The sequence below is a fragment of the Myiozetetes cayanensis genome, unplaced genomic scaffold (assembly GCF_022539395.1).
Source record: "Myiozetetes cayanensis isolate MyiCay16 unplaced genomic scaffold, myiCay2020 scf5-8, whole genome shotgun sequence".
Classification (NCBI taxonomy): Eukaryota; Metazoa; Chordata; class Aves; order Passeriformes; family Tyrannidae; genus Myiozetetes; species Myiozetetes cayanensis.
Genome location: NW_026087742.1, coordinates 81,172,071 through 81,191,111, shown reverse-complemented (window position 1 = coordinate 81,191,111; position 19,041 = coordinate 81,172,071). Strand labels below are relative to the sequence as shown.

The following is a 19,041-nucleotide window of genomic DNA, read 5'->3' as shown; positions in this document are numbered from 1 at the left end:
ACATGTATAGACCATCTTTGTGATTTCAATTCTTGTGTAAGAACTTACTTGCAGTTTGCAGTTTTCTGCTTTTCCTCCAAAGCTGTTTCTGCACAATGTGAATACTATATTCATTACATTGCTCCTTTTTCTTTTAGTATGATTCAGTTGACTGGGACACACAGGATTTATCTATTCATGTCTCTATTAACATAATCTCAGTCAAGTGAGTGGCCTTAATTCTTACCTCAGCATTAGTAACACACAGTCCCTACAGTTATAACTTCTGTGCTGATCATCAAAATGTTATCTGCATATGCAAAAAAACCTGTCCTGTTACAAAACAAAGAGTTAGCTTTTATATGATCTTTCTGAGTCATAGCATATCTGTCCAGAAAAGGGTTTGAAACCAAAGTCTCCTGGCAAATTCTAGATCCTCAATTATACTAAAGGTCCAAGAACCTCCATATGGTGTAAGATTTCTGCTGATGAAATATAACTGAGTGCTGGGAAGAGCTGGGAAATGAAGACATAGAACTGAGAATCATAAGTGAAAAGTGAAAAACAAAGTACATTTTGAGCCAGTAACAGCTGGTAAGTCAGTCTCAGAAATGTAATTAGCAAATATTCAAGTAATACAAAGTATTACTGAACTATAAAGACAGAAGAGGAATAGGGAAACCCTGGTGGTTTGGTGGGTACAGATAGCCATTTTCTTATCCCAGAATTTGTATCCCTATATATAATATTCATACAAAATAAAAGTCCAGCTAAGGGGAAAGAAGTAAATGCACAGGCAATGGAAACAAGGACAGGTAACCTTGGAAGAGCATGAAATTGGGTAGTCTAAGTATAGGGTGAGGAATGCCAAGTCAAAGCTGGAACTGAACTTTACAAGGAATGCAAAGAATAACAAGGGCTTCTACAGGTATGTTGACCAGAAAAAGACGACCAAAGCAGGTGTATTTCCCTGATAAACAATGCTGGAAAACTGTAACAATGGTTGAGGGGAGGGTTGAGGTACTCAGCAACTTTTTGCCTCAGTCTTCAATGGTAACCTCTCTTCCCACACGTTTCAAGTGGATGGGCAGCAGGATAGGGACTGGGGAGTAAAATCTCTCCCAGTGTAAGTAAAGATCAGGTTCATGACCACCCAAGGAACCTGAATGTACATAAGTGTGTGGGACCCAATGAAATGCATCCCGCAGTCCCGAGGGAATTTGCTAATGTAGTTGCCAATCCACTCTCCACAATATTTGAAAAGTCATGGCAGCCTGGTCAAGTCCCAGGTGGCTAGAAAAAGGGGCACATTTAACCCATCTTTAAAAAGGAGGATGCTGGGAACTACCAACCTGTCATCAGATCCTTCTAGAAGCTATACTAAGGCACATGGAGAACCGGGAACTGATTTGAGACAGCCAACATAGCTCCACAGAGGGCAAGTCCTACCTAACCAGCCTAGTGGCCTTCTGCAATAGTGTTACTTAGTATCTCCATTGATGACATAGTCAAAGGGATTGAGTGTTTCCTTTAGCAAATTTACAGATGACACCAAGCTGAGCAGTGTGGTTGACACTGAAGGACAGGATACTATCCAGAGGAATTTGGACAAACTCAAGAAGTGGGCTCATGGGAATCTCATGTGGATTAAACAAGACCAAGTACAGGGTCTTGCACCTGGGTCAGGGCAACCCCTAGTATCATTACAGGCTGAGGGATGAACAGATGGATAGCCACCCTGCCAAGAAGGACTTGGGGGTGCTGGTGGATAAGAGGCTGGGCGTGAGCCAACAATGTACACTTGCAGCCCAGAAAGCCAGTTGTGTCCTAAACTGCATCAAAAGCAGCTTAGTCAGTGTTATTCCCCAGTCCAATTGGTGGGTTTAGAGGAAGGTTGTTTGACTGTGTGGTGTGCAGGAGAAACAACAAAATTCTCAGGGGGTTCAGTAACAAAATTTAACTTGCAAACTTAAGAACATTAAGGTAGAATAAGGAACTTGGTAAGTTTTAAAACATCCAAAGTAAACGTAGCAAACTTTAAGAAGTTAGGAGAAGAAGAGAAAGGAAAAAAAAAAGGAGAGAGAAGGGCTCATAGTCACCACCCTTGGATCCGATGGTGAGACTTGACTGTTGCAATTTAGGTGCCCATTGCTCAAAGCGACAGTTGCAGTCTTGATCTGTTGGGGGTGGGGGAGCCCACAAAACACAAAGTTCCATGGGCTAACACACACTCAGGTTCAGGTAAAACATGCAAGGAAGATGGAGAGAGACTTTTTACAAAAGAATGTGATAATAGGACAAGGGGAAATGGTTTCAAACTGAGAGAGAGTAGGTTTAGATTATATATTAGGAAAAAAATCTTTACTGTGAGCATAGTGAGATACTGGAACAGGTTGACCAGAGAAGTTGTAGATTCCTCATCCCTGGACAGTGTTCAAGCCCAGGTTGGATGAGGCTCTGAGCCTAGTGTAAGGTTTCTCTGCCCACAACATGGGTTTGGAATTAGATGATCTTTAAGGTCCCTTCCAACCCAAGCCATTCTATGAATATTTTGATAAAAGAACAAACTAGGGTTTTTTTCTGCTTTGTTTTCCATGACTGATATAGCCAGCTTCCCTGGGTTTCTGGTAAATCACAGATTTGTAACCCTCTGACTGAATAAACTGACTAATTAGATCCAAAGGGCAAAACCTTATATTTATGGCTACGAACAAGTATGTAGTGAAGAACATATGTTGTGAACTATTCTTTCAGTGCAAAAGGTCCAACTGAATTTATCCAAATGTTCTACACTGTCACATAAGTAGTAGTTCTGTAGTTAATTGTTCATTAAATATGTAACTGCAAATTCAAAATTTAAATTCAATTACTGAATTGAAATAAAGAGGAAATGTAATTTTGCATTAAGGAACAAGTTCAATTCAGCTTTGAATGTGGAGTTGCTGTCAATTTATTTTTAATTCAGTAAGTGCATATGAACTATTTAAATACAATTTGATTGCCAACTTGTATACATAGCTTTGATTTCAAAGGAAGTCTGGGTTTTCCTGTAGCAAGAAAGGCAGAAAATATAGTTTGAATAGCAAACAAGTCTCAGTGGGATCAAAGCATTAACCATTCTCTGTGTCTCTTCAATTACTACTAATCATTTGAGCTACTGCAGTCACAGGACAAATTGTATAATTCCCTGCTTTGGGAGGCACTGCCTGTATGTTGCAATGTTTAAAAACAGACTTATGCACACACATGCCAAAAGATAGGTCCCAGAAAATATGATGTTAGCAATAAGACTGCTTTATTATTGTTGCAATAAACAATTGTCCACAAATTCCAAAATGCAGCAGAATTTCTTAAAAAAAACATGCAGTGCTTTCAGAGATGATTTGAGAGAGAATAAATAATTTTCAAGCATTGAAATGCTGCATTAAATTTCTGGCTTCAAAGGTGCAAAAGTGGTCAGGTTTGCCATAGAGTAAACTCTGAATTTACAGAACATGAAACAAGTTACTCTCACTCCTATATCTTTAAAAACTTGGTTGCATACAAAATTAAATGCAACTTCACTTGGACTCATGTATAGCATATGTAAAAATGTGCTAGTCTAGGTTTAATCTGTATCTTAACATGCTCAGCATACCTAATACAGTTTTTGTTTAGTTGCAGATCAATATTATAGAAGTATGAACCAAAGCATTCCATATTTTAAGCTGTGCTGCTTTTCTTTACAGATTATTTACAAAATACAAGCAGTCTGGTGCTTGGACCTAAGAATGTTACAACTACATTGCTTTTTGAAAATGATGTTGTAACACTTTAGAGAAAATGAATTCTTGTTCCGAGAAGTAAAACTACTTTCAAAATTTTTATCCTAATATTTCAGAACAGATAGATCTTTTTCCTAGTAAAATCTATTTCTACCAGAGAGTATATTATTTACTGAAAAATTTAGTCCAAGACCTGTTTAAAGGGAGAAAAGTTGTTTGTCCATCATTTTAGACATTCTTGCATTTGAACACTAGTTAAACAGCCTAATTAGGTTATTTTAATTTATAAGAAAAAAGATACGTGAGAAGTAAACAGAAGACTGGTTATGTTAATTTCCTATATAGTAATGCAGACAGCATTGACAATTTCCAATAGGACAGAATTCCTCTTAGTGTTCAAAAAGTCATAATCAGATCAGGTTGAGTAACTCAATAGAGTTCCAAAGGCAAAAATGGCCTAGGTGTATAGTCAGAAACATCAGGAAATCCAATTACTGTATGGCAAGAAAAGACTGTTCTCACCTTTGGCATGTACTTAAGAGAACACCCAGGGTAAACAAATAGACTCGAAAGAGCTCTGTTTGGAAGCTGTTCCTGTGATACAGTTTGTTTACATTGGTTTAACAACCAGTATTATCATTATCATCAGTATGTCAATTATTTGTTATTTAATACCTGTCTTTTCACAAACTGTGATAACACTACTATGTGTTCACATACTGAAAGAAGAATTTCAAGGTTCTTTCAAATTTTGTGGAAATGTCCTGATTATTTTCTTACTTCGTCACTCATTGTTACTTCCCAAAAAGGAAGAATTCAAATTTTCTTGTCATTCAAATACCAATTATTACTTTTTAACGCTGTTACTTTACACAACCATCCTCATCATCATACTTCTGCTGAATGATCTTTTAATGCTGTTTCTTATTAGATGCTGCATGTACCTTCAACATCACTAATTATACAAAATGGTGGGTCTTTAGAGGGCCTCAGTCTCACCCAAAGATTTTTTATCCACATTCAGTGGCTTAGACTAATAGATCAACTGTTCCTTCCAGCTACCACTTCTGCCAATCTTTGTGCTTGGTGTTTATTTTTCTTTTATGTTTACCCTACAGGGCTCTATGAAAACTATCCAACCAATGCAGAACCAGAATGCTGTGATGTCAGATGGGGACTATTATCAGATCATCAATCCAAAGGGACTATAAAAACAAGTGGCTCAACAATGTGTCACAGGACATCGCTCACAGTTTCATCAGCATCAAGACTGTGTAACAGCAGACTTAAACTGTGTGTTCTTGTATTAATTCTCTTACATACAGTACTTACAGTCTCAGCAGCACAGAACTCAACAGGACTGGGCTTTGGAGGCATAACAACTTTGGAAGATAATTCAACCAATGAGGAATGAAAGAAAGGATTCATTTTACATGATTGAAACACAACAGGCCCAAATGACTACAGTCAAAAACAGCGAAAACTGAGTGCTTTACCCTCAGATCTCTTCTTGAATGACCTTTTGGGTAAAATGAAAAGGATGGGCCACTACCCAAACAACAAGGACACATGAACACAGCTTTTTATTGACTAAAAGGCTGTTTGGTGACTTAAATTTCTCACACCATTTTATACACTGTGTTTTAATGTTTGGAGTTTCTTTTTTTGTTTGTTTTTTTGCACTTGTTAATACAGGATTTTATTTTTGGGACGGTTTCTCAAAGCTAAATTAAGTCTTTTCTCTGTCAATATCTTTCTAGTCATTGTGTGTGTTCATCTGATAGTTCTGTCTTTTATGTCCTGTCAGTTTCTATTAGAGGAATGACTGCTATGATTCCATGACATAGCAGAAAAAAAAAAAAAAAAAAGAAAAAAAAAAAGGAAAAAAAAAAGAAAAGAAAAAAAAAAGAAAAAATCAACAAAAAACCCAGAAAAAGACCCAACGAAAACCCACAAAAAGAACAACAAAACAAATTTAACCAAAAAATAGAAAAGAAAAAAAATAAAAAAGGCAACCATGAAAAAAACCCAAACAAACCTTACTGTCCTCTTACCCATGGGAACCATTCATCTCCTTTCCCTTCCCATCTCTCGTCACAGACAACACACATTTGCTTCTGTCTGTGTAATCACAATGAATGGGTACACAATTCTAGTGTGCCTCTGCCACTGTTGCACAAAACAGTTGACTGAGCAAACCCAAAAGGAGCATGAAGGGGGTTCCTTTTAGCTGAACAAACAAGTGCTCTCCTTACAAGGTGGGATCGGACAGTTAAAACATGTAAAGAAATATATAACAAACTGTTGCTCCAATACCCGTTTGAAGAAGTCCAGTCCTTTCTCACTGGTCAGTTGAACAGGAGCAGCCTTTTTTAGATATGCTACATAAAACCAGTTATGCTCAGCAAGTTAAGCAGTTGGGAAACCTTCATATTGGAGGTAAAGGATTGACATTCATTGTGAATCATGTTTTGAGTTCTCCTGCTGTCACATAACCAGCAGCTTTCCATATGGAGCTAAGAACTTCCAAACTCCAACTCTTTTTTGTCTCAACAAAATTACACTAGAAGTCTTTGAGCATCTGCAATACAAAGTATCTCTTTGGTTTTGATTCCATTGTTTTTCTAATATCTACATGTTATTGAAAGTTACTCTAGTTTATTAAGGATGCACAAGAATGTGTTAGCACAGATAAAGAAACTATTTTTTTTTAATATATAGGACAACCATTTTCATAAATGTGCAATAAAACCAGTAAAGATATACTAGGATACGAGTAGTCAAGAGAAAAGATTGTAATATGATTGCTGATTTTTCATTGTTTGGGGTGGTTTTTAATTTGTTTACTTTTATTTTCATGGGAACATTTCACCTGCTGAGTGTATGAGAATTTGCTTTTTAAAAAGGCTTTTTAGAGTTTACAGTAGAATCAATGGAAGGAAGAGTTAATAAGGGCTGTTTTTAAAAACTTTACATTCCTTCCTATTCTCTAACTACACTTGGGAAGTGCACTTTAGAGATGTTTGCTGTGTAGCTGGGAAATGAAGGAAAACTATAGAAAATGTTCTCTTAGGAAATAAAATATAGTTACCTACTTTCTAGCTATGAAATACCCCTTCATAAATATTAATGTTGTAAGAACATTTAATCACTGGTGCGTAATGCGTTTTTGTATACACTTTATGGTCTGTTAAATTCTGGAGAAAAACAAAAAAGAAGATAACCATGCTGCTTAAGCGGTTCAAGATGCACATGTTAAGCTGCGAAAGCTCAAATATTTTGCAAGAGCGTTTGTTTTAATAGTGTTTTGCTACAACCCGGACTGAGGAGCCTAAAATGATCTGTGCAAATATGACAACCACAAAAAGCACCAGCTAATGCAAAATTCTTCAGCACTGGTTTGTTTCTATAATTCTTCCCTTTCTTGCACATGCTATATTTTGTTCAATAAAACATGGTGCTTTTTATTTATTTTCTTTTCTTTTAGAGGCACATGTATTACTTGTAGTGAACTGATGAATAATTGGGGAAAAATGTAGAAATGCAAAAGAAAAAGCCTTAACTAATGGTAGAATGTAGACTTTTGAAAGGACAGAGATGTTACTGAAAAGTGATGGAGCAATAACTGGGCAGTGCTCTGGTACTGTACAACAGCTGATGAGTCACACTACTGAGAAAGCTCTTACTAGGTGAGCTCTTGTTCAACTGACCTCTTAATTCTAGTAAGTGTACATGGTCAGTAAACAGTTTGTTATAACCTTTATCTACCTCTGCTGTGCAAAGACCATCCAACATCCATTTCTGTGATGTTCCTCATGGTTTTTTTGTTCACACCATTACTCACTGTCATCTATTTTTACACTGTACCAATACAGTAGCAAGTCTGGTTCATCTTGATTGAATTGACACATGAAGAAAAGTTATTATTTCTCTTTTGCCTCATGGTGAGTTAATGTAGAGATATATCTATAAGATATTTTATTTCTTCTCTCCTGCTCTTCTTCATCCTTCATCTCTTATTTTTCTATAAAATGGTTTTCTAGTGGTGTCAGTGAAAAATATGACTCCTCCACTACTTGGTTACACTCAGTCATGTGTCATACAATATGAGAGAGACAGGAGGAAAAACCGTGACAACGACATCACATGCATAAAGTAGCCTAATTAAACTTGGGGAAAATGAAGCAGAAAACAATTACAGACTTTCAATTATTACTCAAGTACAACATGTAATAAATTTGTCCCCCTCTCCCCACCTGGAGTTAGTGCCTGCAGTTCAATGGTCTGTGAATTTTCTGTCATCTTTTTGAGGTCTATTTCTTTAATTTCTGAAGCAAAGAGTCATGTTGCAGAGGTGACTACTGCTGGGGTATCTGTTGCCATTTTCACTCTAGCAGTGTGGTAAGCAGCTTCTCTGGGTGGCACCTGGGACATCAGGAGTAGACAAAGACTCTTCTATGAAGTTAAGCAACATGTAATCATGTATGATGCAAAATTCCATTCCATCCATTCTTCATTCGTAATAGTTTTCCTGGCACAAACTTAAGCATGCTTGATATTGTGCACATATTACTTTTTTCCAGAATAAATTTGCATCTTACCACTGCTATAACTGCCATCTTGTTCCATTTCTCCTTGTACTGTATGCCTAATACATACATGATAAAGAGCTGGCTTAACAAAGAAGTAATACTAAAATATTTCTGCAAATGACCGATGAGAAGAAAAAGAAAAAAGAATAATATTTATTTTATGATCATATGGAAGAAAGAGATTTCCCATGCCTTATATCATCTTATTTTCTGCAATAGGGAAAATCCAGAGTTTATGCAATATGTTAATACTGCTAAGCCAAATGTCATATAACATAACCAGAGCTATATGTTATTCTTTATTGCATTTGCATTCAGTAATACAGTATATTAATGCTTTTCTTTCATTAAAGAGACAGTATCTTTTTTCTTTTTTTTTTTTTAATTTATTTTAATATAGCAGGTGAAGGTTGTCCTTCTGCACACCATAATTTAAAGACAAAAGCAACGAAATTCTAGAATGAAGTTTTAGCTCTATAAATGATGAAACTAAGTCATCAGCTGCCAAAGAATTTGTGGAACAATAGTTACAAACCAAACAAAAAAATTTCTCCTTGCGAGTTAAAACTAATGCTATTCTACACAACTAAAGAAGAAAGAATGAGAGCTGTATTTCAAACAGCAAAGACGGCAGATTTCGTCTGGTACATATTGTGGCTCTCAGCTTATATAGTTATACTTTTCTATTAAAAAGTGAGGGATAAGGACATTTTCTTGTGCTCTCTCTGTATTTGTTATGATAATTAATTTCCTTTTTGAAGGCATTGCCTCTCTGCACGGAAGATACCTGCTTGTGTGAGAGCTGAAGACAGCTTATGTACATGCACACAAATTTACATAGTGAAATCTGTTTTACGTGACTACCCAAAGCACAAGCAAAACTCATTTGCAGAGTAGAGGTAGCTTTTAGGAAAGTGAAAAAAAATTTCTATTAGGAAATTTCAAGATACCTGTAAAGAATCAACTAAACAAGGAATCTGCGAAGGTGCCTGGTCCTTACTGCAGCTTTCACCGTATATCCCATCAGTGCCCCATGATAAGCCCAGCACAGACAGGCTTCAAGCTGGGCTCAGTCATGCTGACTCCAGTGGGCCTTGATACAGGTAAAGGCACACTCCTACAAAAAATTCATAGTAGCACATAGGTCTCCATATTTTGTCCCATAATCTTTACTCAGGAATTGCTCATGGACATAGTGCATAAACTGAGGATCAATGGGTTCAGCCCTAGCCAACTGAGTCTTAACAAGAGACTGGCAAAAGCATATTACTGCTGAATGGTTTTGGTTTTTTATTATTGTGCACTCATATTAGTTTAGAGTGGTTTCAAAATTGAACTAGGAGCACAGAGGACTACTACTGCAAACTTTGTCATTGTGGAGATGAAACTAAATAGCCTTTCTGAGGTAAAAAGAGGCTTTGCCATCTGTCAGCAGCTGTCAGGAAACAGTAGTATTTTAGAAAAGCTTGGGAAAAGAATATGTCAAGTTCTGAATATAATAGTTCTCATTAAAGCTAGATTTTTGGATGGGAGTTAGGACTGGAGCACACACCATCTCAGCTGAGGGATTTAATTTACCAACATCTTCTACAGCAAGTCTGAGGAATTACATTTACTGAAGGCATCTGGATGTCCAGTATTTTCCAGCATTTTTTCATATGTTAACAAGCTTGATCTCTCCCTGAAGGGAGAAGAAAAATTTACTTTAAGTGATTCTGGGGGGAAAAAAAATAAAGTTTAGGGCAACTTGGAAAATCCTTCTGAGAAACCAGCTCTAATTCTTCAAAATACAATGGGGATGAAAAAAAAAAAAAAAAGCATATGTAGGTTTAGATCTATATAAAAATAGTCCTATTTTAAAAGAGAGAGACACAAATGTATATTCTCTACAATTATTACAGTGTACTGTAGGGAAAAAGTGCCAAGGGAGAAAATAAATGGGGCCAAATTACTGTATTTATATTCTTTACTATGGATTGCAAATTTCCAAGTAGAATTTCAACAGTAGAAATAGATATTATAAAAAGGCAAACAACTTAGGAGAAAGGAGCATATTTAGTTATTCTTTCCACCGTAATGTCTCCTATGAGTTTAGCTATTAGTCTTCTGAACTTTTCCTTGAAATTGTTGATTTCTACAGGAAGACCCCAACAGAGACCTCATCCCAGCACTTCCAGTGGGTGTCATTGGCACAGGAGATCTCAGTCATGGGTCCTAAGGGAGAGTCTGTTTTCAAAGTGCTGACTCTGCTTCAGCACTTCAGTCCAATCTCTAGGCTCTCACGTTCTCCTAACACCCTGTTCGTCTCTTAGACACACAAGAAGTGACTCAGTTTCTTCTCCAGAGGGGCATGTGTTTGCCCTGTTTACACATTCAGTCTCAGTCAGGCTCCACTACACAGGTCAGAGGAAACACAAGTGTGCTTGAAATGCAATATGTGCAATGGACACCCCAAACAGCTGAAATAGGATTAACGTATTTTGGAGCCAACCCTCTGAGGAAAGGTGAAGATTTTGCCAGCTGTGTATGCCTCTAAACCCTTTTGCTATTCTCACACCGAGAACTATCTCAGCAGAAGCAGCAAGAGGTTTATCAACGAGACTTCATGAAATCTCTTTACAGCCCTTCAGACCTTACTCCTCCCAGCTGCCCTCCTCTATGATTTTGCCAGGATTTATTGTTCAGGGTAGGATAAGCGGAAAAGAAGATGTGGTGTTCCACTCCAGTGGAAAATGAAGGATGTCTGGGTGAAGACTAGATTGCCAGCTAGGACATCATTAACACAAACATACAAATCTTTCCATCAAGTCTTTAGCAGTGGGGGAAACTGAAGAAAGAAGAAGGGTACTTTCAGTTAAAGGGATAAATCAGGCAGCAGAGGGATATATCTTCATAGAATATGAGATTTATTTGAAAATATCTTTAGTCAGGACAACACAGAGCATTGCAGCACCAAACTCTTATGTGTCTTATAAGTGGTGATTATACACCTCCAAATTAAGCTGGATGAAGCATGATCATGATAGAAATTAGTAATACAATCCAAGAGTCTACTGAGGAAAGTACCAAGCCAGTGTTCTACACTGAATGGGATAGTCTTATTTTAATCCTGCTATCTTGGGGTCATTCTCTGAGCATTCAGTAAGTTCCTATGTCTCCCTGGGATTCACGTTTCTGAAGGTTTTTTATTGGACTGAGGCTCGTCCACCAGCTTTTTGAATAAATTGCAGATGTAGGATCAAGTGGTAACATGATACCAGCTAGAATGCAGTGAAAGGGTTTCCTTTAAATGCATATCAGTCCTCTCTCTAATAGCAGTCTACTCTTATTGAATGTGAAAGAAAAACTGTTTTCATTAGTTTCTTTTATGGTGTTGCTCCAGTAGACACAAATAAATGAACTAATTTAGTATTCTAGTAAAAATATATACAAGGTCTGGTTACTACATACATACGAGAGACAGGCGCTCTTTTCCTCCTCTGAGGAATGTCAATAAATTATATATTGAGCAGTCAATAATCTGGTAGCATTACCTAATTTTGACGGCCTTTATTGTAATTTCCAAAGGGAATAGAGGATTTCAGTCAAGTGTGTTCTACTTATTTCATTTGATGATGAAGAGCACCTAGCACTTTACAAGACCAAGTTTCTATGTAGTAGTGGTACTTGACTATCATCAGCTACTAATCAGTTTTCTAGGAAAACTCTGTAAAGAAAGCAGAACAGCTACATCAGTTGAAAGATATCAGATCTGTGACCAGTGAGAAAAATAGTCACTACTTTTTGTTGGGTTTGGACAAGATCAGTAAAAACAAAGGCAGAATAAAGAAAATTGTCTTTCTTCCATTCCTTCCCTCCATCCACCTTTCCCTTTCTTTAACAGAATCACCAGTCTGAAATAGAGAATATTTTGCCTTAGTAGCTCTCTGAAAATTAAATGCATTTGATAAAAGGTAGAGTTTTCCTATTTCCTGTTTCCTACACTTGCAGGATAAAAACCAGAACAAAACAACTAATTTTAAAAAACTCAAACCAAAAGAAATTATGAAGCAAAAGTATTTATTTTTTCATCCACAGAGAGATGTTCTCACATTGTTTCCTATTCATCATTAATCCACAGGTCCACTGAATTCTATGGGATTCGTGCTTTTCATTTAGATGAAACTAGGATTAATACCATGGATCAAAATCTACCACTTTCAGAGCAAGTCCTTTCACTGACTTCAGGGAGGATTTGGAAAGCCCAAGATCCCTATGAGCAAAGATAAACTCACATGGATAAGATAAATAAACATGTGATCAGTTGAAAGACTGAAATGTTCCTAAGGTTTGTCCAAGGGTTTGGTCAAATAATTAGCTGCAGCTCTATGCAAAAGTCATGTTGAGCCAAAGCCTTGAGCTTTGATTTGATAGACCTTTCTTTTTCTGAACTCTTAACAAGTTTCATTCAGGGTTTGAATATGCAAAAACTTAAACAGGATTATAAATACAAGAAGAAAGACTGAAAAAAATTTACAGTATTTTCACTCCCCAAAGTGGAAATTAAATTTTAAAATTCTGATAATTGCATTTTTTATTATTAACCCTTAACGACAATTTATTTATGTAGTTCTTCAGAAGCTGTTTGGTTTCATTTGTTTGTTTTCTTATGCTTTGTTCAAAACCAGATTTTTGGCCTTTTAAAGATTCTGATTGAACTATGCAGCTACAAATTACATGTTTATGTTAAGATATTTGCAATTAAAATTATTCTACTCTTCTGTTATTCCAAATTGTACGACAGAAAGCTCATGTTAAAAGTAGATTTATTTAACTGTGTTTAATCTCATTTCCTTTTTCTTTTCCCTTGTTATTTGGGTTTTTTCTTTCTTTAGAGTTAAGGACTGGATTTCATTTGAAATGGGCTAAACTGGCATCCGTGTTTTTTAACTATATGGAATGTCCTATGATTCTTAGCATTGAAAAGAGGGCTATATGGTCCTGTCAGAAAAAAAAAAAAAAAACAAACCTGTAAATTGTAATAATATATTAAATATTGTATTATTATAGCTACTTTAGTTAAGCAACTAAAACTATCTTTAATTTTTTACAGAGAACTTTGATGAAATAATTTATTACAATGACTCACAGAAAAACTTCTTTTCAAAATGACAGGAGAAACTGTTGAAGATTGTGAAAAAATACTAAAAATAATGCTATATTAAGAATAAATTTAAAGATGCAAACAGTGAGTCTGACTTTTTGGGTCAGGGATTTGTGAATGAAATTAAATCCAAGGTGTTTGGGGGAATAATGATTTTGAATAATACTTAAATTTAAAAAACTTTCTTCTCAAAAGAAAAAAATGGGGAAAAAAAAATTCAAACACTTGTGTTCTAGCCTGGACTGAAATTACCTATTTCATAAAATGCCCTTGACATAAATATAAAAATTGAGGTAATCTCCTCATATTCAACTGTGTTTCCAGACTGTGGTGTATAACACAACATCAGTACTTTACAGCCATTGAAATCAGATCTCTTTCGAAGGGAACACAATTAGAAGAAATGAAAAATAATACCCATGAAAGAAAAGTATTTAATTTTTAGAACATGCGTATGTCAAATTTAAATGGTGCAACATCTACAAAAATACATGTTCATTTATTACCTATGGGATATTCAGTAGTTTACAATGAGGATCTGAATGTATAAGTGATATTAGATACTTTGTCTAGTTGCACAAGGACTGGTTCTTCCCAAAAGGGATTGACAACGAAACAACAGTTCAAAGAGGTGAGTTCAGAGACATTTACAGGTCAGATTTTGAATGTTTTAGGAACTATTTTGGGTGACAGTAAATGATAGCAACATTGTGGAAATCAGTGCTGACCCCTCTGATAACATGAATCAAAATACAGTGAAGCTGGCATAAGGTACTGCTGCAAATAACAGGTGAAAATAAAAAGTCATTTGTAACAATATAAACTGTAAATCTGGTGAGAAAATAAACCACAAATCTCAGTTTTCTCACAGATGTGTAACCTGATACTGCTTGTCACACTTTCAGAGCCACCCACCTTTTTGACCTACCCAGCTGCTGACACAGGTAGGTACATGCAATGGGTGAATTAACTGCTCTATTTCAACATACAGATTTACTAAAAACTCCTTTTTCATGTCATAATGTTTGTCTTGAAGCCAAACTATTTTCCTTGCCTTGAATAGCATCTGACACTGTGAATGAGACCAGTTTCACTGACTTGGTAAATTAAAACCTGATGACCAACAATGCCAGTTTTTCATTAGGGCATTGGTTTCTTAGGAGGGGATGTGAGGAATCCACTTTGTTTCAAACCTATGGTCAAAGTGTCCCCCACTGCAATGAGACTGAGGTTTCAATTTATGTATGCAACTTCATCAAGTATAAAGTGAATGGCAGTTAAATGTGACTCCTATTCTAAGGAAACAGTCTGGAGCATAAGATGAAATATTTTTTCTGGCTGGACACTTTCACATGGGACGAGAAAAAGGAAACCAAGCATACATAAATCAAAATAAAACTCACTAAGGTTATGGTATATATTTAAGGTTATTTCTAGAACCCTGTAGTTTTGGGTTTTTTTTCTTTATAACATACTTTCCATGTTGTTTAGTTTAAGGTTGGATTGTTCCACTTTTTGTAACAAAACTTCACAGGATTATACTAGTCTATACTCTAAACTGATAGTGATGGACTATGTTCTTCAAAAGTAAACGCATTTACCAGATCAAGCAAGAAAAATTTTTTTCAAACATGTGTTCATCAATTCTACCCAGTCCTTGTCCATGCCCACTTTCTTACTATAGCCTCCTGCTTAATATTCTGTAGAACAATATGAGTTGGAAGGGACCTTCAAAGATCATCTAGTTCCAATGCCCCCTGACACAGGCAGAGACACCTTCCACTAGACCAAGTTGCTCAGAGTTCCATCCAGCCTTGAGTACTTTCAGGGATGGAGTATCCACAACTTCTTTGGGCAACCTGTTCCAGTGTCTTACCACTCTCATTGTAAAAAAAAAAAAAATCTCTTTTGTGTCCAATCTATACCTACCCTCCTTCACTTTAAAACCATTTGCCTTGTGATGTTGCTCCAGTCATGGTACGCAGTCTCACAGTCTTGCTGAGCCCTGTGTTATGTTTTGTAAGGCTACAATAAGGTCACCATAGAGTCATCTCCTCTTTAGCTTGAACAACCCTAGCGCTCTCATCCTAACTTCATAGGAGAGGTGTTTCAGCCCTCTGACCATTTTTGTAGTCCTCCTTTGGATACACTCCATCTAGTACTGGGGACCCCAGATGCAGTACTCCATGTGGCATCTCATGATAGTAGAGGAAGGCTTTGACCTGCCTGTCATGCTTCTTTTGGTGATTCTTTCCAGGAAACAACTGGCTTTCTGGGCTGCAAGAGCACATTGCTGGCTCATGTACAATTTTTCATGCACTGATGTCCCTAAGCATTTCTCTATGTGACTGCTCTCAATTCATGTATCCGACAGTCTGTATTGATACTGGGGATTGCCCCAACTCAGGTGAAGGATCTTGCACTTGGCCATCTTTAACTGACTGAGGTTCATAGGAGCCCACTACTCAAGGCCATCAGGCCCCTCTTGATTGAATCTCTTCCCTCAAGCATATTTTACCCCTCAACTTGGTGTCAGCCACAAAGTTGCTGAGGCTGGACTCAATCCCACTGGGCTCAATCCCACCCAATTCATTAAGTCCCAGTACAGACCCCAGAGGGACACCACTTGTTACTGCTTTCCACTTAGACGTTTGGTTACTGACTGAAAGACCTTGGATGTGGCCATTCAGTTAATTCCTTATCCATTTAATAGTCCATCCTTCAAACCCATATCTCTCCAATGGAGCAGCAAGGATGTTGGGTGGGATCATTTCAAAGGCCTTACAAAGTCTGGGTAAATTATATTTGTAGCTCTTACTTTGTCCACTGATGCAGTCATGTATCATAAAAAGCCACTAGATTAATCAGGCATGATTTGCACTTAGTGAAGACATATTGGCTGTATCAAATCACCTCCCTGTCTTCCATATGTTTTGACATAACTTCCAAGAGGATCTTTTCCATCATTTTGCCAGGCGCAGAGGTGAAGCTGACTGGTTAGTGGTTCCTACGATCTTCTTTTACCCTTTTTAAAAAAGAGTGTGACATTTCCCTTTTTCCAGATACTGGGACCTTGCCTGACTGCCATGACTTTTCAAATATCATGAAGAGTGGCAACTACATCAGTTAATTCCCTCAGAACCCTGGAATGCATCTGGTTTGTCTCATGGACCTATGCATGTTCAGGTTCCTCAAGTGGTCTTGAATCTGATCTTCACTTGTAATGAATGGGGCTTAACTCCCACAGTCTCTGCCTTGAGGTTCAGTAATTTGAGAGATTTGCACTCCTAGAAATCTTTATCTTTCCAGAACAGGAATATATCTCCTTGTCAAATGCACAGACTTTTTCACCTTACCATTGTTTTCATCTAACAGAGATTTAGTAAAGATTTTCAGGTAATTTCTCTTTTTTGCACAAGGACAATTAAACATTTTACTCTACTTATGCTATTCCTCAAGTACTTCAGAGGAGCCATGGCTTCCATGGAATATTTTAAAAGCTACCAGGAGAATATTTGAATTAAAGAAAACTTAAATTCAGAAGACCATTAAAGTTTCAGAAACAGCTAGAACTGGAGGTGCAGCTGAAAATAGTACAGGGATAAGTAGTCTGAAACTAAGAGAAGAACAACTAGGCATAGACATACAATCCTGTATAAACTTTAATAATACAAAGTACGTAACAATAAAAACATAAATGGAAGCCTGTGTTTAGCACAATAGCAAATGAGAATCTAGAATGTAAGAACAAAATTTAAAACAACTGCCAAATTTCCCAAACAAACCACAAGTAAGTTCAATAATTTCATTTTTTTTTGTAATTATAAAAATTATTTGTAATTTTGAAGGATTTGTTTATTCAGAGTTGTGTTCAAGATGGGGTTTTGTCATTTTAAAGGCCTCCTTTACTACTACTGAAACTAATTTTTCAGGCTGCTCTGGAAAATTGTTTCTCTTTATAAGGCAACCAATCCTCTTGTCCTTGATAACACACTGCTTTGAGATTATGCTCCCATTAAAAACAAACAAACAAACAAACAAACAAACTTAAAAAAATATCTAAAAGCTGCTTATTAACTTTAAAAGTATGATTTACAAATGAGTGTAGTAACCCTTTTTTCTGAGGCAACAAGAATTTCACATTTGGCAGAAAACAAACAACCCATAGTTAAACAGATTGAAGGATACAGCAAAACTATTTTAGTGCTACAGTAAGAACTTGGTGTATGCAACAGCAAGGAATCATAATAAACTTAATTTAAATGATCCAAATTAAATGGTATAAGAAGTACACCTCTTTTGTCAATATTAAATTTATTATGCATACCAATATATTTACATAGGGAAAAACCAGTATCAGCTTCAAATCAAATCAATCTTTTTTTTTCTATCAGTTACTGGATATACGGTAGGAATACAATGTATTAGTACTTTATTAAAGTAATATATAATTATATATTTACTTCAAAGTGCCTTGGGGTTATGACAGCATTATAAAAGTCCAGGTCTTCCACAAAAGTCAGCCTTGCAAAAAAACCAGAATGTGTATTAGGAATTGAATCCAAAATCCAAGTGTTTTGAAATATAAACGGATATATGGAAAGCATGTCAAAGTCAGTTGAGACTAAAGTGAATTAAAAAGCCTGGAGGTTTTAGGGGAAGAGAAGGAAACTGGCATGATGGCTGGTTTGGTACTGAGTCGTCCATAGAGCTCAAATTCTCTAGGTCCTAAATCTAGTCACACACTTATTCCTACCCCATTTGATGGAACACAATAATATCAAAGTGACTCTAATTTGTCCACAATAAGTCATTCTGAAACTTTTTGTCCTTATAATACTAGTAGGTACTTCCTGGCTTCATTGTTACTGGTAATTTCTATTCGCAGGTGTGGGCAATTTTTGGTTATTCAAGGGGCTGGTTTAGTGAGTAGGAGGAATCACACCACAGTCAAGAAGTACTTCCAGAGCTGCTCTGTGGAGGTTCTCTAGATTGTATTAGTTTCATGGGGTTTTGTGATGTGTTTTTTTCTGTCTCACTATTACGTGAGGTGTCATGGATGTTGATACCTTCCAGAAGCACAGAATTTTGGGGAAAAAATACCCATAGGAAAGCAATTAAGAATTTTTTACTTTATCTTCATCCAGAGCACTAAGTTCAGCATAACACCAATCTATCCTGCCTTTGAACTTACACAATATTTTGTTAAAGCAAAGATGGATATGAAAAAAATGTTCCGTATGGTATAGACAGTCTCTTTCTTAGTAAGGCTTAGCATTTTGAAACTTGGACTTGAGTTTCGTTGTCAGGTCCTGGATTATATACAATTGAATCAAAGATCTAGAGCTGAACAACCTCTTATCTTCTAGAAATCAAAGTTCTCACATAGGTGTTAGTGCTCTGTCTTGTTTATAATTCAGATTTCGTTTCACTTCTTAAAAGATGTCCCTGAAGTGCCAAATTTTAAAACAGAATAAATTTCTACTCTATGTAAAATGCATTAATCTATTATAAGCATAATGACTTAAATAAATATATAGATAATGCAATTTGAGGCTTGCAG

The 19,041-nt window shown here is 36.4% G+C and overlaps 1 protein-coding gene across 2 annotated transcripts in view; it reads left to right on the top strand.

The window, feature by feature from the left end:
* NALF1 (NALCN channel auxiliary factor 1) overlaps window positions 1-15,698 on the top strand; it is a 466,207-nt gene extending 450,509 nt beyond the window's left edge. The window contains exons 3-4 of one of the 2 annotated variants that reach the window (XR_007630892.1): window positions 4,862-7,687; window positions 12,456-15,698. Coding sequence is in view for 1 of the 2 variants with exons in the window: in XM_050332193.1 (XP_050188150.1) it covers window positions 4,862-5,157 (296 nt within the window). In the remaining variant the exon portion in view is untranslated. Of the gene's footprint in view, window positions 1-4,861 lie in introns of both variants that reach the window. The other variant, XM_050332193.1, reaches the window with a different exon arrangement.
* Window positions 15,699-19,041: the final 3,343 nt, after the last annotated feature.